The following is a 22,097-nucleotide window of genomic DNA, read 5'->3' on the forward strand; positions in this document are numbered from 1 at the left end:
GGGGGCGCACACATGAGCAAGTTGTCCCCAGGCAGGGAACGATGCGAAGGGACAGGGTGACAGCTGCTCCCTGGCATCTGCCCATGGACCTGCTCTTCACCGTGGTAAACGTGAGGGGGTTTCTCTCTCCTTCTCTGGCCAACATATTACCTCTCAGTGCGTTTGTCACCAGGTAAACATGTGTCCGTGAGAAGTTAGTTGTTAACGCAATATACATTAAATTACCTCTCAGTGCGTTTGTCACCAGGTAAACATGTGTCCGTGAGAAGTTAGTTGTTAACGCAATATACATTAAATCTATAGCTTAACATGGTATCCTATTCATGTGCCTAATAACCTTAGTAGACATTTCCTTGGTAATTTACCACAGCAACAAGATGATGAGTTTAATGAGTGTTTGACTGTACTTTGACCAGGATCACCTGTGAGCCGACAAGGAAGTAAACGGAATTAGGGTAAAATAGTGGGCTGATTGGTGTTTCTTTTGGGAATATAGTTCATTTCAGAGTCCCACATCTGCCTACATTTCTTTATTCCACAAGCAGTTTAAAACCATGATTTTTACACTGAAAGAAATGAAACCTACTTGAAAAAACAGTATAGTCTAGAAGCCAAAAGTTATTTCTCTCTTTCCCTTAACGAACAGTAAGATCTGATCAAATCATTGTGAAGCTCTTCAGGGAAACCTCAAAAGCAATGTCCTTTCTACTTGAATTAATTATGAGACTAAAAGCTTGCTCTGTGGCCTAGTTTCTGAAAAATTAATCTTTTTTATGTTGTTGTCAAGAAACTCTATATCTCATAGCTAGAGCATGTTTCACCTTCTAGTGTTCAAGAGGCAATAAGTAAATTATATTTTCTCTGATGTTTAGATGGCAAGCTTTTTTCACATCCTTTGAAGTCAAAATTGTATCTAAATATAAGTAATTATGGTTCTTATGCTACTAAGTAGTTTCTCATGTACACCAAATTTTGGGGTTACATATTGAATAACCACTGCTTAAAAAAAAAAAAAAAAAGGAAATATATTGTCAAAATTTCTAATTGTAAGATCAGTAAAATAAGAGTGCAAAAACTTTTGTGGTCATTTAGACAAAACCAGTAAACAGATGCAGCCCCAAAGACCCATGTTGCTCCTGAATTATAACAAGGAAACTTCCTTTTTTTTTTTTTTTCCTTTAAGAATGGCTAATATATTTATATTTTCTGTGAGAAAAGCTACTCTTCTTACTGGTCACTGATTCAGAACACTGAATTGGAGAATGAAAGAATGAAGCACTTTTCATAACCTCCCTTATGAAAAATGCACACTCTGCCTGAAAGAATGTGCTATCTCATAGGTGAACTAGATAAAATCGACATGATACATTTGTTTGCCAGCAGCTTCTAAAACAAAGTTCTAGTTAAGCTGATTATCTTGTATAAATTGATTTCTGTAATAAGGTCTGTTTCCCTTTGTAGAGTGGCTTTACACCTTTGCATATAGCCGCGCACTATGGAAATGTCAATGTGGCAACGCTTCTGCTCAACCGAGGAGCTGCGGTCGATTTCACAGCAAGGGTACGGAGGAATTCTTTTTGCTTCTTAGTTGTAACGGCCTACGAAAGTGGAGTGTTTCTTTGTGTAAGCAAGGAGCAAAGTAACGCTGAAATTCCGTTGTGTTCAAAGATGCCTTTTTTGCAATAATTCAATGCAGCAGAGTCCCTGGGCGTTTAGTAGCGGCCTGTATTCCCAGCTGAAGGAAGCAGGCTCTTGCGTCTAGCTCCAGAAAGCTGATATTCTCATAATATGTCAACTCGCTTTAGCTTTCCTGTCAGTTACACATACTCCAGGAATATATGTAGGATTTATTGGCTTATTTAGCATGCAAGATTCAGTATATGCTATGCTACTGTAATTTGATATTTTCACATATAAACGTATTTTGAAAAAAGCTACACTGCCATTATAGAAATACAACAAAAAAACTACTAATTAATCATGACTGCTTTTTATGGTGAACAGCTGCAGAGATGGATAATATAGCGTACTTGCTGTTGTATGATGCGTAGTTTAAAGCACGGCATGTGGTGCCATGAAAACCCCTGGTAGTCTGTACATCAACATGGCTGCTGGATCATGAGATTTCTGTTTAATTTTGCATTGCCAGACACTCTTGGAATTATTTTAGGGCTCTGCCTTTCAGACTGGCTTCCTCCTATTGCTGATCTGGAATAACTGCTAATATTACCTCCTTCCCTCACCCAAAGCGTTTGCAAGGACTTTCAGCCTAAGCAGGACCTACTTCTTTATGCTATTGGCATCGCACTAAGAAGATTCCTTTGTGTCAGAGTGACGCATTTGTGTACTCTGTGTATGTTGCAATGATCTAAATGCATCAGTGTTTTGTGAATATTGACTCATTGGGACTCTGATATATGTTTGTTTATTTGTCTGACTCTGGGACCGTGATGTTTGCTGCTTTGGCAGATGCGCTTCTTTGTTTATTAAAAAATCCCAAATGATGAATAAAGATTTTTGCTTACAAAGGAATTACTAACTCTAGCATATATGGTGTGTGCCTAGCTCTGATGCTCAAGTACATTCTTGTTTATTCTCTACAATGTGATGGTCTCATTTTTGTGATCCAAACACAAATTCACCACCATTATACACCTGCAAATCCATCATGCTCATTGTTTGTTCTTTTCATGGTGTAGAATGGAATCACCCCACTGCATGTGGCTTCCAAAAGGGGAAACACAAACATGGTGAAGCTCTTGTTGGATCGTGGAGGGCAGATCGATGCCAAAACCAGGGTGAGTGTTTCTGTTCCCTGAATATGATGTTGTCCCTTCTTGAGAATGGATTGGGATTTTTTGATTGCTTGTTGTTTTTTTTTTTTTTTCCAAGTCAGAGACTGGGAACACCAAGATTCATAGCTAGGAATTCAACTTCAGTAATTGTGTCTTGTTCTCTGTTCTTAAAATGAGACATTAGATGCAGTTGTTGTAAATCACACACTCTCAAAAAAGGTTCAGCTGAACACAGCTCCAAAATGTTAAAACGTTGCCTCCTCACAAGTGTACTCTTTTTGAAACTTGGACTAAATTTAAATGGTGACTCCAAAAATAATTTGTAAAGAAACTTTTGTATCTTTTTTTTTTTTTTTCACTTCAAAATCCTACCTTTAGTTTTCTGATTATTTGTTTTATGTAGACTGCTTTCTATGGAATAAGACTAAAGAACGGCAGGTATTAGTGATAGCAGGAGGCAGAAATACTAGTTCCTTCTGTCTCCTGCATAATCTACCTACATCATGCAAGAAGAAGCTGATGAAACTCTGATCTTACTGAGGAAATAAGCCCATTAGTTGGTCCAACATTATGTGACAGAAGAACAAGCATCTTGCACAGCAGTGGAAAGTGGGGGATCTGGACTCAGCTAAGCCTTTCAGTCCCCTGAGTCCTGAATGTCTGTGCCCATCATAGCATGCCTAACAAAACCTGCCTTCGGGGCTGCCCGTCACTTTTTACTGGGCTCAATCCTGGGGACAAAGTAACCTCCTCTCTGCAGCAATGTCACACCAATACTTCGCTCTTTATTTTGCCAATCGATTTATATGGGCAGAGTTAATTATTTAAAATTGGATTTCGGAGTCATCCAGGAAAATGTGCAAATTGAACTCCACAGGACTCATTCTTGAAAGCTGCTGGTTATAAGCACTGGTCTGCAAAAATGTGTCACCAAGTAACAGAGGGTCTTTCAGACAACAAAGTTTAGAGCTGGACATAAGAGTTTCAAACTAAAACAATATAGTTTTTGTTTAATGAGGTAGAAAGATAAGGATACCCTATGCAACTGCCCTTGTGGTTGATCCAACCTCTACAGTTACTTTGCTATTAATTTCATCGACCATTTGTTGCTTCATAAGCTAGGAAGACAATTGTGATTATCATATAGCTCTATATGTGATTATGATTTTGATTTCTGATTATTTATGAAATTATGTCTCTTGCTTTTTTTTTTTTTTCCTTTTCCTAGTTGAGTTACTGATGATGGGAAATGCCACCTCCCATGAAGGTGTGCAGTAAATCATCCCTGGGCAAATTCTCCACAATAAGTGCCTAAAATCTCATAGTAAAGAGGCTTCTAAATAGTAATAGTCAGTATATTCCACATACTCATAAGCACAGTAGTCATACAGAAATGGTCCATTTGGCCTGTGAAATGACAATATCGAGTTCACCCATTTCCTGCTCAGTACTTGGGTGTTTATTTGGCTTGTGGGACAAGTGGGCCCAGGTGACTGTAAAGGACATCTTGGATTTTATGAGGTCAAGGTGTATTCTGTTCCCCAGTCACCCAGAAAGATTGATGTGCAGTTGTGAATGAAACTGAAAGAACAGGACTTTGCCCAGCGTAGGTGGAAGGTGCTAATTTTAGAGTCTTCTCATTGTCGTGGCTTCCTGCCCTTTGCCAGCTGCTACATTAACTCAAAAACTGTCAGCACGAAGATATCAGTGAAAACCCATAGAGGTATCCTGGAGCACATCTATCCCAGTTTGCACAGGCTCAGCAGCTTCCTCTTGCTTTCATCTCCTGCCTCCTCCCTGCTCAAAGGCCCACGGTGCTGGTCGGCTGCGTGTCCTTCACAGTGGGGGAGATTCCAGAGCTTTGGCTTTGCTGTCAGTCTCTCCGTGGCGTGATCTCGTCTTCATGCCAACTGTTTATATAGTCTCGGTGTCTTTTTCTTTCCCCTTTGCTTTGTCCGCATGCCTTGTGTGCTTTGCTATGGCCGTGAGTATGTAGGGTATGGAAGAGGTAGGTTGTGTGTTGCATGCCGTGCATACGTGTGTTTTGTACTGCAAAGGAAAGACTTGCGCCTCCCCCTCCTTGGTACTAACATGCTTGCCTTTCCATACGTGCCTCTTCATTCTCCTGAGGAACACCTGCATTCTTCCAGCAGGCCAGATTCACTGAAAAACAGTGGAATTAAGTGTACTAGGATATTTCACTGCCGGGCAGCTTGGGCTTTTCTTCTTGGTCTCAATACCATATTAAAAAAACCCACCCTCTTTTGTTAAAGAAGTACTCATTGCTTTCATTCAGTTTATTTTTATCTTGCTTTATTATCTGACATCTAATGATGCATAAATTAAGATACAAAAACTTCTTTTAGCAGATTTTCAGTGAGCCTCAGTACTTTAATTTTGCCTGGTTAATCTGTGAAATCTTTTTACGCTTGAAAATGTTCCACTGGAACAATCTATTAGGAGCCCCTGTATCGCCTAAAAGAAAAGAAACTTAAATGTACATTCTTCAAAGGGAGTAAATTATTGATGTGTCCTACTGTTCCATAGTTAATGTTGTATGTCAGAGGAAAGTCCTCCTTAGTGTAGGAATTAAATATTTTCATTTTCTATACTTTTCATAATGTATTTGCTGGATCTTTATGGCATTTCTGACTAGAGTATAAAGATGTAGAATTGCAACTAAATCTGCTTGCTACATTTATATATTTAAAAATAAAATTTTACTTAAATTTTGGGGGTTTTACCGTTTTTCTCAGCAAACTATTGAATAACTTTTTAAAAGGCAGAATCTTGTTTCTCTTTTATAATGTGTCTGAGGCAAAAATGTAAACTCCATTCACAATGATATTAATAGGGTACTTTTAGTACTATCTGTCATATCTGCTTTTGTGCTATTTGTATTTACATACCAGCCTCATCTGGAGTTGTGTTTGCTAGATGATTAATGAGTAAAATTTCTTATGCTAAAAACTTTTAATATTTAAAAGTTTACCTGAATAAGAACTTGAACTTTTTTTTACAAAATTAAGAATTTAGCTAAACTGCTGACCAGTAAAGTTTGGTTTCAGAAGCAATTGTGCAAACTGTAGCTAGGAATCAGTGCGCAGAAACTTAGTCTCTAAAAGATGGCTGAAAATTCAATTTATGATTAAATCGATGCCGTGTGGTCAAGAGTAACGTGGCACTTATCAGTTCTCACTTTGAGAGAAGGAAAGCATGTGTAGCCTTCCTGAAACATAGTAAGGGTTATTACAGGGAGAGTTATTTTAAGCATTTAAACCCAGAGCAATGTCAGCACAACCAAAATAGATGTATTTCTATTAAATATATGAATATTCTGATATAATGGAATAGTAACAGTCAGGATGTTCTGTCACTACTAAATGGCTTTAGCAGTATTCTTTACGAATGCAGTTTTTATAATATCTCTATTTGTATAATCTCTCTATAGAAAATGTATAGGGAAGAAGGGCAAGAATGTGAGGCTTTTTTAGAGTTTGTTTGCTTTTTTACTTTTAAAATACAGTGTTATTCACAGACCTTCGACAACTTACTAGTATTTGCATTGTTGTGTGACTATGCAAACAGCTCTAGGAGAGGTGGGGGCAACACATTCACCTGTCTCAGATGCTGAAGTTGTCACACATTGTGTTTTTTCTATTGAATCTCACCAAGATTGAAATTAAACTTTTCTTGCTCTGAGACTTTTCTTTAGAATCCTCTTGCAGGCTCTTGTCCAGAATATTTACAGTTGAAAAAAAAATTGCTGGAATGGAAGAGAGCATCTAGTCTTGGAATGGAAAGCTTATTGTGTGGGAAAGTAAACACGTTGTGTGCCTGGAGCGTGGCAGCTGGAGCTGGGGAGGGGAGTAGATGTGCTGATGGTGGGGAGAAAGTCTGGTGTGACATTTGGGTTGGAGAAGAGCCACAGAAAAGAAAGGAGGCCCAGCTGGAGCTGAAAGAAGTGGACGGTCGGTCCCAGAGATGTATGATGCCAATGGGAAAAGAAAAGGAAGGAAACCGTGGGAGGTGGAAGTTGCATGATTTATTTTTTGTGGTGAATGAGCTTCAACACCCCTTAATGCTCATTCTGGGAACCTATTGAGATTTATTTGTAATAGTGTCTCCTTTTATAAATATGCAGCCTGACAGAACAAGAATGGCTCTCTGCTGTTACCACATATAGTGGGTTTCCCACCATAAAGCCACTGTCCTAACACTGTCCTGGCAGTATGCTGTGTTTTCTCCTAGTCTTCACACATGCACAGAGCACTAATAATTCATTGGCAGTTTTTGCCATTCCTAAAGCAATGTCAGATTATAAATATCTGGTCACAATGCAGATACTGAGTATAAAAAAATGAGTGGATTCATACAATGTTTACAAGGGAGGGGCAAGGGATGCTGTGCAGATTATCTAAGCAAGCTATATAAATAGTGAGTGACTATTATTTAGAATTATTTAAGTTAACATCTTGAGCAAATACATGGGGTTTTTTTTTTCTGTATTTTAAAAATTTGTACTTTTAATGGCATATCTGGATGAATACTTTAGAGTGTGTTTAATTATGCCAAGGCTCTGAGAGCTTAGAGTCAAGGGAGACACTTGCCTTGTTCATTTTTAAAGAGATGAGGTTTAGCAGTAATGAAAAATGAAAAGGTCTTTATTTGTCAAGAAAAATTAGAAGATTTTGCATGTCTAACATACAGAATACTAAAATTTTACTTTATCCTTATAAAAATGAGAGTACGCAGCTGCAGTTTAGAAGAAATCTTTGGTAATCTCGCCTTTGATGCTCATGTGTTCTCATCAGTCTTCATTCGAATGAGCACTGAAAGTACACAATTGTCCTGTTAAGATACTACCCAAATAATTTCCGATTAAGAATTTCTGATAAGCACAGCTGTTTTTTATCTCAGTTGCTCTGGTAAGCTGAAGGTAAAGCATTTTAATCACTGTGAAATGACCCGATAATTTATCTTCCTGAGCCCTGTAGTTAGGAGTCATGCACAGAATTCAGAATTAATTTTGCAGGTTAAAAAATGACCAGTGATTGATTTTCAAGAAAAAAAGGCAAAAGTTTACCTTCTATTTGATGATCATCTAAGAGGAAATTAGGAGTGATGGAATTTCATGGTTTCCATGCATACAGAGAGGAGTGTAGTGTCATTTCTAACAGTGACCCACCTGTTCGTTACATTGCAAAGTGTGCGCTAGCAGAGTACCGCGTATGGGAAGAGCAGAATACTAGGTGCAGGATGTTATTTGGAAGATGAAAACATATAGCTCACCATTATGCATTATTTGGGATGAGGAGATAAATATTGGAATTCTCTAAAATATAAATATGTTGAATTTCCTGTCTCCCAGCATGGCAGCCTTTATGCTCATGGGAAATCCATTATCTGTGCTTCAAGTCTGTGTCTCTTCAACCCAGTGTTGTATGTCCTGTCAAATGACGTGTTTGATATTTTTGTCAGCCTGTGTTCTTCAATTTACACGGTGTATGAGTTAGCAATGGAATGATTTAAAAGATACGTAGGCAGAGTCCTGCAGTAGATTTCAGAGCGAATAGATAATGGTACAAAAGAGGATTGGTTTGCTACACCAGTGTGTCTCCTGTTGTTGGCTAATGTTAGTTTGGCCTCATTGTATTATGTACTAATTCTTTTACTGCAACAACTCTTCCTTTTCACTCTCCTTCATCTTTGAAGTAAACAAAAGCAAAAATAGAATCTACAGTATTAAATATACAATCATTTTAAAATATACATGCTGTTTTCCCCAGGGCAGAAAGAGGAAAGTGTTATATGGCAAGGCTGCAGAGATAGGAAATGGTGATGCATTTATAAAAACTGTGGCAGGATAGGATAGATATAAAATTTTGGTCTCTACTTTTATAGGGAATTATAGATAAGAACAGAGGAGAAATCGTGCTTTTAAACAATTTAGTTGCTATTATTATGAAAGCTAGCCTTTCTTGTGGAGTTGATATGTTTCTTAGCTTGTACTGTTCTTTTTTTTCTCCCTCTGGGGATTTGCCTTGTTTTTTTCAAGAGTTCACACAATTCTGCCTTTCTTTTGCTGTTCTGTTGAATAGAATAACATCATAGTCACTATGCAGATAAGGAAAGTGAACTTCCTACATTGATTAAAAATATGGAGCACAAAATGCCAGAAACCGGAAAGAAATACTAAAAACCTTTCCGAGAAATACGTTTGAGATACATTCTCACCTTGGGAAGTATGTGTATGAATCCCTTTGGCAGCGAGATGGACATAAACCTCTGTTGTGCATTTACAGTCTTGATTTAGGATACTCTGAAAAAAATAGATAAGCTAGCAGTACCCAATTCCTTTACATTGCCCTGATCTGCCAGTTGCTGGACAGCCTTGAATTCTGTTTGTGGGTTTGATCTTGCATCTGTTGAATTTCATTGCAAAGCTTCCATGGGATTTAGTGATGCCTCTGAGATAGTGAGTGTCAGGGCACACCTGACACCTTCACATGGTACTGAAAAATCTCTGGAAACAGTAGATATATGAGAAAAATTCCTCCCTGCAGACTTCAGTTCATCACTGAGGTGGAGCTTTGTGCTCTGCTAACTCAGGAAGGTGCTTTTGAAACTGAGGATGAGGGAGGATCTAGTTCTTGCAACTATCATATGTAAAGTATTAAAGGGCTATGTTTGTGTAGCCAAAACGATGTTGCAATTGCAATGGCATTGGGCAATCTAGAGCCACTTTTAATTGAACTGTTAGTAGTAGAAGTAAAAATACGGCACTATAGACTTCCCCCAAACTCCAGCAAGACAGTGCATCTGTGTATGAAGCAGGGTCACTAATTCATACTTAAGGCCATGCTATTGTATTTTTGCTACTTTTTTATCCTGTAAGTAATAGATCTATTTCATACCAGTATATTCATCTTTTAATCATGCTGTTACTAGATTCTTTCAGAAAGCCACATAGAATAATAGCATCTACCTCATCGAAGACAAGCAGTGTGTCTCAAACGGAGAAGGCTTTTCTTGTGATTAAAAGCTATTGCCATTTCACCTTTATAAACCTCTCTATTGAATGAGGATTGATGAATTGTCAGAGTGCATGCTTGAACAGCATCAAGGTCAAATGAGATGAAAACTTGGGTTTCTATATCTTATGATTTTTCTGTCATTCAGCACTAATATCCTTTTCCAACCATTTTTCTGGCTTCATATTTCCTGTGTTCTTATGCATAAAATCAAAGCTGTAGCAGAATTACCTAGAATGCATTCTCCTATCTAAATGTTTCATTGACACATCTTTTGCTACCACTTCTGTGACCATTACTGGGCAGCCTGAGCAAGTCTCTAGGTATAAGGTGGTGTTCTGCAATGGAAAAAATATTGTGAAGTTGGTGCTCCCACAGCAATTTTAGCAAAGAATTGTTCGCTTTCTGTTTGCCACTCAATCTCAGAAATGAAAGGTTTTGTTCTGTTTGTTTCTGTTTTAAAATCTTCTTTCTCCTGCTGCCTGTTTAAAAACAAAACAAACAAATAAACAAAAAACCCCCACAAATAAATTCTAGAGTAAATTTTCTAGCATGGACCTTTCTTATTTCATCCCTGCATCAAAAGAAATCCAAATGACCAGATGTGATTAACGGAGCAGCCTTGGCCCAGCACACATTATTCAGAGAGAGGCAATACAATATTAAAGCCGTGCAGAGGAGAAAGAGGGGAGGAGGCAATGCATGCTCATGTTATCCTCTTTGATAAAAGATTTCAACACACAGTGGGCTTCCTCTCTGAAAAGGTAACCTTAAAGTGTCCTTTACTGGTGCAAGTAAGAATAGGGATGAAACTTCATGTTGTAGCACCACCTGTAGTTAGGAGTCCCCAAAATAAACTTTTTTACATACTTGTGGGGCTGTGTTCCTGGAAGGGTGTTCCTCAGCATGCCAGGATGGACAGCTGGGGATGTGCTCATTTGTTTTCCCTCATTTTACTTCAAGGATGGACTTACTCCTCTCCACTGTGCTGCAAGAAGTGGACATGACCAAGTTGTGGAGCTGCTTCTGGAACGAGGTGCCCCACTGCTTGCAAGGACCAAGGTGTGTGTCTTGCTAGGATATGTTAACAGCTCTATGTAACTTGCCATAGAATTTTTAATGTCACTGAAAGGACAGAGAAGAAGACAGGAACACTTCCATTCTCCCAAAGGAAATGTATTAATGGCTAAATGATCCAAAAGTAAGGTTATGGTTATATAATTAGGGACCATCCTTTCCAAATATATATGAAACAGTATACACTTCTTTGCCCTTCTCTGTAATATCAGACTAAACATATGATATACCGTGCTACTGCAAGCACTTCACTTTTGTGGCTTCCTGAGACCATCGAGCACAGAGATGGGAAATCTGGGTCAGTGACTCCTAAGAGATGATTCCTGGTATGTATTTTCTGATTCTTCATATAAGCTAAATAGGACCTGTGACTTGGAGCTTCTCTATGGGGCTATTTCAGACTTGGAAAATCATTTCAGTGTGGCCTGACTGATTTCTCAAGAGTGTGCATCTTAGATGAATGCATTTCCTACGAATACTGTCACTTTTGTGAAACCAGTGAGATAAAGATACTTGCAGTATAATAGCAAACCCCACTGAGCAGCACTTTATATCACAAAGGTAGCTGATATCATGAGGGGGAAAACAGCAGTACAGAGTATTGCAAATATGCTTGAGGTCCCCTGCAAGATCAGGAGGGACAATTTAAATATTGATTTCAGCCCATTGTACTGTTTACTCAACCCTACTCCCTCAAACACAGCTCAAAACAAGGGCAATTAGCATATTCTGACCCATAGTTACCCTTATTGGAGGCTTGAGATTTTTTTCTCTTTATAGTCTTCGGGAGGTTTTCTCACTGGGTTGCATGCATATCAACCACATCAAATAAGGACGTGCTCAAGCTATGCATCCCTGATAGCACCAAGTAGTCCAGGTCCTCCGTTTTTTACAGGAGAGATCCACAGGGAGATCGGAAGTGTAAGGAAAAGATTCCTTGTAGCTTCACTGATTCCTTTGGTGGGAGAAGATGGTTAGGTGAACCCCATCTGACAACAGCCTCACTTCACTTAGAGAGGCTCAGAGGAACAGACCCTGCCACGTATACTGTGCACACTTCAGGCAGGATTCCCAGATGTTGTCATTCAAAGGCAGATGTTGCCAGTAAGGACAAAATATCAGCATTGCCATGGCAGCATCTGGGCGTCCCCTCTGTGTGGAGAATTGAGCAAAGCAGAACTGGCCAGTGTAAAATTCCGCCTTCCAGGTGACAAATAAAGAGTCAGTTTGACCACACCAACACAGTTACCTGTTCATGCCTATATGTTATAGCCTGTCTTTAAGAACACAATGTTTTTTAATTATCTCATTACATGTAAAATGAAACTAGATTTAAATGTAACTTCCTTTGCTAAGGGCTATAAAACTCCCACTTCCACTGCCCTTCAAGTGTTGTGGTTTGAACAAAAGGTCCAACCGTGCTGGAGGTTGAAAGAATCATTTCCCAAGAAGCTCAGGGGTCAGGTTTTACCAATATAGTTTGTTTTTCTGTTGAGCACTTAAAAAAATGCAAGTTCCTTAATAAACATGGTGATGGGTAAGTAGATGCTTTTCCTCTAATTAACACACAACCTATGTTTGTGTTATGATTTATGTCCTTAGAACTGTCTTTTAAGGTCAAGATATGTTTTATTAAATATTAAATCATGGGAAAGACTCTTAGATTCTTTTGCTTTGATTAATTTCTGATTTTAGTTATTTATATGATGTTTCTCTAGATTTCCCTACATTTGCTGGAACGCAAAGGGTGACTAAGGGTGTCTGTAGCTCAGATGCATCTCTGTTTCTGTGATGGGGGTACTCTGCAAATTCACGATGGCATCCTTCTGGTATGTGCCACTATCTAAGTGAGAGGTACTAGAAGTTACTGTTCTGTTTGCTTTTGCCACAGAACGGGCTCTCTCCACTTCACATGGCAGCCCAGGGGGACCACGTGGAATGCGTCAAACACCTACTGCAGCACAAAGCTCCCGTGGACGATGTCACGCTGGATTACCTGACCGCCCTCCACGTGGCCGCCCACTGCGGTCACTACCGTGTCACCAAACTTCTTCTGGACAAGAGAGCAAATCCCAATGCTCGTGCCCTGGTAAACCTGTCCCACCTGTGTCATGTAACAAAGGGCAGATGAGTAGCTTTTGCCAGCACAGCTAAGTGAAAACTCTCTCAACAAACTCCGGCAACCTTAAGTAGTTGCAGTCCCACCAGGGCTTGTCACACCTGCTGGTAACCAGTATTTTATCTCTCATCATTAGGCCTAGTCATGGACCATGTCCCGTGGCAAGTGGCTGTAGTATCAGGTCTGGAAGCTCTACACAGTTCCTAAAATCACAGCCAATTCTAGTTGATGCTAACTTACGCATTGGTATTTTATTGCATTAATAGTTTGTTTTCTATACTGTGTGATATGATACACAAATAATTTTTAAGCTTTCAGCTGAATCACTAAGCTAATTGGCATAGAGAAAAGATATGAAAAAGCTAGTATTTCTGCATTTATCATACTATGGCATTCCCTGCTATTAGGTGCCACTGTTCTTCTTTTTTAAAAAACAGTTCTGATGCTTAAAGGAAAACAGGTATGATTTCTTTCATTCATTGATCAGACCGTTATTTCCAAACTGAAGGAAAAGCATCACATTTGGCTTTGCTAGCGTATAAAGCTTTCAAGAGTCTTTAATTTATCCAAGCCCAAACAAGATTCCAATTTTCTCTAATAGGAAGTGTCCCCCATGAACTGTTAGCTGGATGGAAGTCAAAATACCAATATATTACACTCACTGTGGGAAAGAGGCTGTGCACACTTGAGATACTTGTGCATGGCAAGAAGTCTGCCGTCACCTCCTGTATTCAGTGCTTCCACAGAACTTTCCCACAGGCCACTCGGATGTCCTCTCCAGCTTCTTGCCTTCAAGATGATCCTTTGTTTTCCTGTGAAGTCTCTCCCTGTCCCTCTCTTCCCTTACTTCCTTGCAACGGACTTTTTATTGACCGATTTTCTTCTGCCCTCTCATTTTTCCTGGCCTTTCTATACACACACATCCCGTAATCCCTCTTGCTTCCTCTTCTTATGCTTTTGTTTTATCTTTCTCAGTATCATGTTCACTCGGTTGGTGTTTTCAATGCTGTTTTCACCCTTTCTTCTTTCCAGCCTCCTGATTATCTTTAGCTGTACTTTCCTCAGCTCCCACACATACACATTGTATGCTAGCCCCCACATCTTCCTTTTTTTCCCTCTATGACCAGAAATATACCTTCTGTTCCTCCCTTCCTCCCCTCCCTGCAAAACATCCATCCTGAAATGAAAGGAGAACACCCTCAGGCGCTTCTCTCCAAACTGTTTGTTTCTTTTTCCTCTCCCGTCAGGGATTTGTAGCTTCTGGATTGTTTATAGTATTTAATATATTATGCCTAGAATTTTTGTTAGTGATAGATTTTTTTCTGCCTTTTCCTCTCCCCCATCAAACTGTTCCTCACTTAAATAGAAGCAGCAAAATTAAATCAACTTAGGCAGTATATTTAAGTGAAAATATGAAAAGTTCTGATACAGTAAAACTCCCTATGAAATATATTTAGAGCTGTTGTATGGGAAGTAAAATATCTAATGGTTTTAATTCCTACTTTAGAAATTGCAGAAGGCTAACAATGGTAATAATATTCAGCAGAGTCCTATGGTGGAAAAAATATACAAATAATTCACTTTTAGCTAGACTTAAAAAATAATTGTTAATGTTTGCAAAATGATTTGGGGATACAAGCACTATATGAGTTCTCAGCTTTTTCAATTTGTATATGCTTTAAAGCACCTTCAAATCATCTAGTAATTAACATTTCCCTTAACAGAAGCTGACTGTAGAATAATCTGTTATATGTCTCTTCCCATGAGCTAAGATTTCACTAAGTTCTCTTTACTGCTAGTTGAGCATTTAGCAATACTGATCCTTCTCGTTAGAAAAAAAGCATTTTTTCAGCGTTATCTAAAAATGTTACCTGTGTTTTTCACTTAAATGTTCACATATGGTGAATAATTTGTTTGTTTAGCTTCAGACACACACTTAACCTGCATTAACTATGATAGTACATAAACCCAGCTTGAAGCCAAAAAATGTATTACAGCATATAGTATGAAGACATGCTTTGATATGCACCCCAATCTCACTGAATAAGTATTTTCAAAGAAATGAATATGTGCCGACGGCAAGCACAACGCTAAAAATATTCTCTCACAATACAAAAACGCTAGGTTGCAATCTTGATTTCAGATGTTCCTTTCCCCACCTCCCTTTTGTTCCTGTCCCTGCCCCATTTAATTTTAATCCAAATGAGGGCTGATACCTCTCTTACAAAGCAGAAATAAAAGAAGAGGGGCCACAATTGCTTCAAGAATGAACACTCCATATTGTGAAACTACAGCTGAAGCAGTGATTATTTAAGATACCTCACAGAATGCACACACACACACACACACACACACAAACATGAATACAGCATGCTGTAGATTGATGCATAAATATACAAATAAATAGACATAGATGCTTAGATTACAAGATATTCTATAAAAAACAAGAAGGCAGAATGTGGGAGAAGTACTCCATTCTGCTCTTTTCCTAGAGCGGTACAGAATATGCATTAAACATTTCAAAAGACACTAACTGATTTCAAACCAGTCAGTATAATTTCTTATGTTTTCCTTGGGTTAGGCAATATTTGGAACTGCTTTAAGTCATTCTTACACATACATGTGTGCAACCTTCGGCACCACATGCGTGTGTGCGCTCACACTTTGAAGTCCAAATGGACGTGTCTGTATTTGGCTTTTGGAGGCGGATGTTCAGTTTCTCCCCATGGCCTGAGAAGAAAGCAGCAGCACTGCTTTGTTCTGCCTCAGATTACTGGGAGATGTCTGTAATTCATAACCGTTTGTGCTTAAAGAAGCTTCTGGTACTCTAACACTTCTGCTCCCAGTGCGCCAGCATGGAGCCGTGTGGAAAGTGTAGCTGCATGTTTTTAACTAACATGACTGTCTTTTGCACAGAATGGTTTTACTCCACTGCACATTGCCTGCAAGAAAAATCGCATCAAAGTCATGGAACTCCTGGTGAAATATGGGGCTTCAATCCAGGCTATAACAGAGGTAGAAAAATGTTTAATGTCCTGAAGAAACACTCCTCCTCTCTCTACTTTTTTGCTTCTTTTTTTCCTCTTTCCTCTCATACCTCACTTTCACTTATGTTTTATTTAAACGAAGAAGCCCCTTCCCTATGCCGGTGCAGAGGAGTAAAACTGCTCTTGCTTTGTTTCGCAGTCGGGCCTCACACCAATACACGTGGCTGCATTTATGGGCCACTTGAACATAGTCCTCCTTCTGCTGCAGAACGGAGCCTCTCCCGATGTCACTAACATTGTGAGTATGGCTTTGACTAGAATCATCTCTGCAGTACCTCCTACAGAAAGGGTCTAGCCTACCATGCACTTCAACCAAAGGTCACATTTTAATGGTGCTTTATGAGTGTATTGCACTTTAGGACAAATTATACTAGCATCCCAAACAGTGAAGAGGGGAAAATGGCAGTTGTATGAGCATTATAAGGTATCTGTAGTTCATGTATTCCTGAGCAGTGCTTCAGTAGGTCAAGTTTCCCCTAAAAAGAAAGCTCGTGAAATTCATCCAAAACTGAATATAAGCCAAGTCATGGGAAAGACTGTTTTTGAATGATGAAATTTAAGTCCAAATGGCTCTAATTTCTGCTTGCATAGTTTCGCTGGCTGCCATGAAATTGTGTCATTTGTACCAGTGAAAGGGTATAAAATGCTTAAAACCTAACAAACAGAAAGTAAAAATGTTATAGTCAAGATGTTCCTCTTATACAGGAAATTCCGGGAACTGGTGCCTTTCACAGGAACATACTTAAATTTAGAAAATGTGACCTTTGGGAGATAACACAAAATGCAGAACATGACTTACCATAGAAATCAGTGTTTGTATACCTATAGCCTAGTTACCAGGAAGAATAACAAGAACATGGCAGTTTCCTCAGTTGTATTTTATAGATACCTTAGTGTTTGAATTTGTCAATATAAACATGTCAATATCAAATGTAAAATATTTAACTTTGGACCATCTTCATTTTGAAAGCAGCTCTTTACCAGTAAATAATATTATAAATTAAGCGTTTCCAACAACAAAACAAGAAAATTTGAGTAATCCAGGTGCACTGGACTCATCAGTTTTTCTCATTTAAAAAAATGTTATATGGAACCTAGTAAAACAATGTTGAGCACACTGGATTTTTTGCTTGAATTGTTAGAATAGACTCTTTTTGACAAAACCTCTTACTGTTTTCATACTTTTTAATGGAAGCAATCTTTATATAAAATCTTCATCAATGATATGACAGCCAATGAGAAATTATTGTGGAAGCAATTATTGTGGTGTAAATATTGTGGTGGTGTCACCAGACATTTGTGTGCAAAGTTTAACACTTTACAATTTATGCTACACTTGTGTCTCAGCATTTAATTGGTAAGCTGAAGTTCCCTGTTGAATTACTCACTGTTTCCAAAAGCTGAACTGCTTTGCTAATGCAAGTACAAAAGGGTCATTACAGAAATTTGATCTTTAGAGTGTGTGAAATGTAAAAGTTATTCACATTTTAAACAGCTCATTCTTCAGGTAATAAACTTTATAGAGATGAAATTCTGTATTAAGATTTGTAGCTAGGGCTTGTGGGATTTTGTTTGTTGCCTACTTACTAATCAGAGCTGGTAATACAATGTTAATTTTAAAATGAAAAGATAAATCAACTCCTGGTGAAGAGGGTTTGCTTTAATAAGAAGTTCATAATAGTAGGCAAGCTCAGGTTGCTGCTTTTGCTACATCTAAATGCAGGACGAGAAGATGTGATTCCTGATTCTGATGCAAAAGATCTTGACCAGAGTGTTCATTTTGGCAATTGCAGTTTAACTTGATAGTCCTGGGGGTAAAAGCCTTACAACAATATACTCCAGCTCTAGAGTTAGGGGAAGGAACAATTAGTACAAAGAAGCGATCAGTCCTGCTGTGTTGTCATAACAGATCAATACAGAGCTCTTGATTGTGGAACTGTCCCAGTACCTAATGTACCAGACACCGATGAGCTGCACAGGGACTGTTTCAGTCCACTTTATGACAGTGCACTCAGAGGATGTTGGACAGTGCAAAATTAAGCTAGAAATGCAGTCCTCAAGGCACACTCCCAGCGTTCCTTTGCAAACCCATGCAAAAAGTACATGCTTTGAATGCGTCATCCATACTTTATTATCCTGACTTGAAATTCCACATCACCCCAGTCAGCTTTCCAAAATTTAATATTTTCCTTCAGATTCTGTGGGCTACAAAAGGCTTGAAACAAGATTCATTCCATAGCCTGCAGACAGAGCCACACTGCTGAGCACAGATTTTACACATTTCATATGCTGGCTCAGCTGTGCACAGCCACTGCAAGGGCTTTGAAAGCTGCCAACTCCACACAGTCTGCAGGAAAAGACCATCTGGAAAGATATCCCCTTCCATCTTGAGGCTCATGTGCCTCACAATCCCTTGGGAGAGACAGGCTCAATACACTCTTCTCTCCGGTGCAGTGCTCAAGCTGATGCACCGTTATGTAGAAAGCTGAGGAGCATATGTGACCAGCGGAATCTATATGGCAGAATTTTCTGTGAATCAGGATTTTCATTCTGACCCTCTGTACTGAGATCATGCTTGTCTGGGATCACTGTGTTTGCAAATCGCAGTGTACCCAAGGCCCAGCAACATGTATATGAGCAGTGTAGGGGAAAGGGACCTGGGGGCCCTGGGGGACATCAGGATGACCATGAGCCAGCACTGTGCCCTTGTGGCCAGGAAGGCCAATGGTACCTGGGGTGTATTAGAAGGGGGTGGTTAGTAGGTCAGAGAGGTTCTCCTTCCCCTCTACTCTGCCATGGTGAGACCCCATCTGGAATATTGTGGGTGACCTCATTAATGTTTATAAATGTTTATAAATATATAATATAATATAATATATAATATATATAATATATATATAATATAATATATAATATATAATATAAATATATAATATAATATAAATATAATAATAAATATAAATATATAAATGTTTATAAAAAGGGATGAGTGCCACGAGGAGGGAGCCAGGCTCTTCTCTGTGACAACCAATGGTAAGACAAGGGCTAATGGGCTCAAACTGGAACACAGGAGGTTCCACTTAAATTTGAGAAGAAACTTCTTCTCAGTGAGGGTGACAGACACTGGAACAGGCTGCCCAGGGAGGTTGTGGAGTCTCCTTCTCTGGAGACATTCAAAACCCACCTGGACGCCTTCCTGTGTAACCTCATCTGGGTGTTCCTGCTCCAGTGGGGGGATTGGACTGGATGATCTTTCGAGGTCCCTTCTAATCCCTCACATTCTGTGATTCTGTGTATGCACACACTCTTCTGCACTGCCTGTTGCTGGGTCTGAAGCCAGATTCTCAGCTGGTGGAAATGTGGGTCTCTGCACAAGTTGACGTGGGTAGAGCTTACACCCTTTGAGCTTCTGTTTCTTCATGGAGTTTTAGAACACTGAGATACTTTTGCTTTTATGCAGCGTGGAGAAACTGCGCTGCACATGGCGGCACGTGCTGGGCAGGTGGAAGTAGTTCGCTGCCTCCTGAGAAACGGGGCCCTGGTTGATGCCCGAGCCAGGGTAGGTGTTCTGCTTAAAATTTTTTTGTTTTTCTTTCACTCAAAAATATGTGTAGATCTTCCAGAGAGAATGTGTGTGGTGGGCTGACCCCGGCCGGCAGCTCAGCTCTGCTCACTGTTTGCTTACTGCCCCTGTGCCGGGATGGGGGAGATAATCAGAAGGGTGAAAGTGAGAAAATCTCTTGGATTGAGATAAAGCCCATTTAATAGGTGAAGGAGAAAGAAAACAAAACAAAATAAAGCATAAACCCTCCCCCTCACAAGTGATGGGAGTGCAATCACTCCCCACCTCCCATAAGCAGGCTGATGGCCAGCCAGTTTCTGAGCAACGGCTCCTTTGCAAAAACTCTCTCCCTGGTTTTATTGCTGAGCATGATGCTCCACAGTCTGGATTATCACTGGGGGCAATTCAGGTCAGCTGTCCTTGATAAAAGGAAAGCAATGTTTTTCTTTGTAGTTATCTCTGTTCTAATAAGACTGCTGAAGCTCATCACAAAATTTAACTTGCAAGCACTCCTTTGCTGCCTTTTTTTGGGTACTATTACTTCCTATGATTTCTGCAAGACAAATGCATAGATAGGTCTGTTGGGATCAATGAGAAGATTGTGTTCAGGGTGGTTCTACCTGTGCTAATTATCTACTCGATTTGAGTTGTAGGAAGAACAGACTCCACTGCACATTGCCTCTCGCTTGGGTAAAACGGAGATCGTCCAGCTTCTGCTACAGCACATGGCCCACCCCGATGCTGCAACGACAAATGGATACACCCCGCTGCACATCTCTGCCAGAGAGGGACAGGTTGATGTTGCATCTGTTCTCCTAGAGGCAGGTGCCTCACACTCCATGTCCACCAAAGTAAGACAAAATGCTTTGTGTTTTATATTCTGGTAGCTCAGGCGGTGTGTGGTGGCCCATGGCCATTCAATGGAGAATGTACTTTCACACTAGGAAACTGAGCTAGTTTGGGTCTTTTGTTCTTATTCAATCTTAATCAACAGCAATCTGATAGACTGAAGTAATGTATCAGAAGTTAATCAAATTTTGACAGATTTTCTTGTCATCTAAACTTGGGAGTTTGCTTCCTGCTGGAGCCACATGCAGATCATGATAAATACATGGCCTCAACAGGTTTAAAATATACATTAGGTCCTTGCCTCTTACTTCGCCATTGTGTTATGAGTAGGTCTTTTTTGGCAAATATTTTCAAAGTAGAAAAGTGGGGGGATTTTTTAAATGAACAGGCCTATTTATTTTTTAGTACCTTGTTTATTTAAATAGTTAAATAATTCTGGTCTGTACTAGCTGAAAGGAATGTTCCTAAAACATACAATTCAGCATCTGTCAAGCCTCATTTAATGCTGAATCTATTTTCAGTGGTTCTATTTGTGAGGTGTCATACCACACAATAGGCCATTTTGTCTGGGTTTATAGAAGAAATAGTCTGCGGAATCATTATTTTGTTAGCCAAAAACGTTTACCAATAGAATCCTGACAGTGATGATCACATAAGAAAACAGCTAGCTGCGAACAGAATTTTGTGCCAAGGTATATTTTGCAAATTTATTACATGTGATTAAGGGATTCTTGCTATTGTTTTGGATCTGAAAAAGTGCTCCCGATTTTACAGTTGAAGCTTAAAACATATTTTTTGTATAATGGGGTGTCTTCCGGGGTTTAAAAGACTAAACCAGCAATTTTCAAATTATGATCCACAGATTACTGGAAATGCTTGATGTTCTCCTTTTATCCAGCTGTTAAATCACATTAAAATGGCTAAAAATACACTAAATACTTTCCTAATTTTCCATATCACTTTATGGCAATGGCTTTAGTACTGCAGGAACATTATATAATTATGACTAGGAGAAGCTGTAGTCCAGAAGATAATCTCTCTAAAAACCTGTGATTCATGAACTGGAAATGTTTGAGATTCACTGACGTAAACTCTTTTCGAGGTGGGATTATTGGAAGAAGATGATAATGATAATAAACATTACATATGACTTTTGTGTCAGGCAAATAGGTCATTGTAGCTCCCTCGAATTACCGTCTGGGCAGCGGTGCAGTCTGCCACCTGCTGTCCTGCATCCATGAGTGTTCCATGTCAACATGATTTTAAAAATTAACATAATAGGCAAAGGGCGTGTTCGTTTGATGCAGAACCTATGCCTGTGCTTTACTGACAAGCATTATTAGACCAAAAAGGGCTCTTTTTTTTAAAGGCAATATTTTTAGTCTTGTCACAATGCATTTCCACAAGCACTGCCAGTCAGGCATGACTTTTTTCAGCTGAAGCTCAGAGGCTGCAGCAGAACTTAGTGCCTGTATGGATACATGAGTTTAAATATAAATCATTCTTCAACAAACTCTCTAAAGGAAGCATACAAAGTTTGGAGCTTTTCTCACTGAATTTAGTTGGTGTTTCATTGTTACTGGCAACAATTGATACAGGAAATACTTCCACAGC

At 39.2% G+C, this 22,097-nt stretch overlaps 1 protein-coding gene across 45 annotated transcripts in view; it reads left to right on the plus strand.

The window, feature by feature from the left end:
- Positions 1 to 22,097, plus strand: part of ANK2 (ankyrin 2) — a gene marked incomplete at its 5' end in the record, with an annotated part of 366,277 nt that overhangs the window by 249,510 nt on the left and 94,670 nt on the right. For 39 of the 45 annotated variants that reach the window (XM_082051544.1, XM_082051555.1, XM_082051526.1 and 36 more), the window contains 8 exons: positions 1,462 to 1,560; positions 2,700 to 2,798; positions 10,793 to 10,891; positions 12,798 to 12,995; positions 15,942 to 16,040; positions 16,212 to 16,310; positions 19,533 to 19,631; positions 20,288 to 20,485. In XM_082051544.1, the coding sequence (XP_081907670.1) occupies positions 1,462 to 1,560; positions 2,700 to 2,798; positions 10,793 to 10,891; positions 12,798 to 12,995; positions 15,942 to 16,040; positions 16,212 to 16,310; positions 19,533 to 19,631; positions 20,288 to 20,485 (990 nt within the window). The remainder of the gene's footprint in view (positions 1 to 1,461; positions 1,561 to 2,699; positions 2,799 to 10,792; positions 10,892 to 12,797; positions 12,996 to 15,941; positions 16,041 to 16,211; positions 16,311 to 19,532; positions 19,632 to 20,287; positions 20,486 to 22,097) is intronic. The other 6 variants (XM_082051527.1, XM_082051552.1, XM_082051551.1 and 3 more) reach the window with 2 other exon arrangements.

Source organism: Streptopelia decaocto (assembly GCF_964273445.1).
Source record: "Streptopelia decaocto genome assembly, chromosome: 4".
Taxonomy (NCBI): Eukaryota; Metazoa; Chordata; class Aves; order Columbiformes; family Columbidae; genus Streptopelia; species Streptopelia decaocto.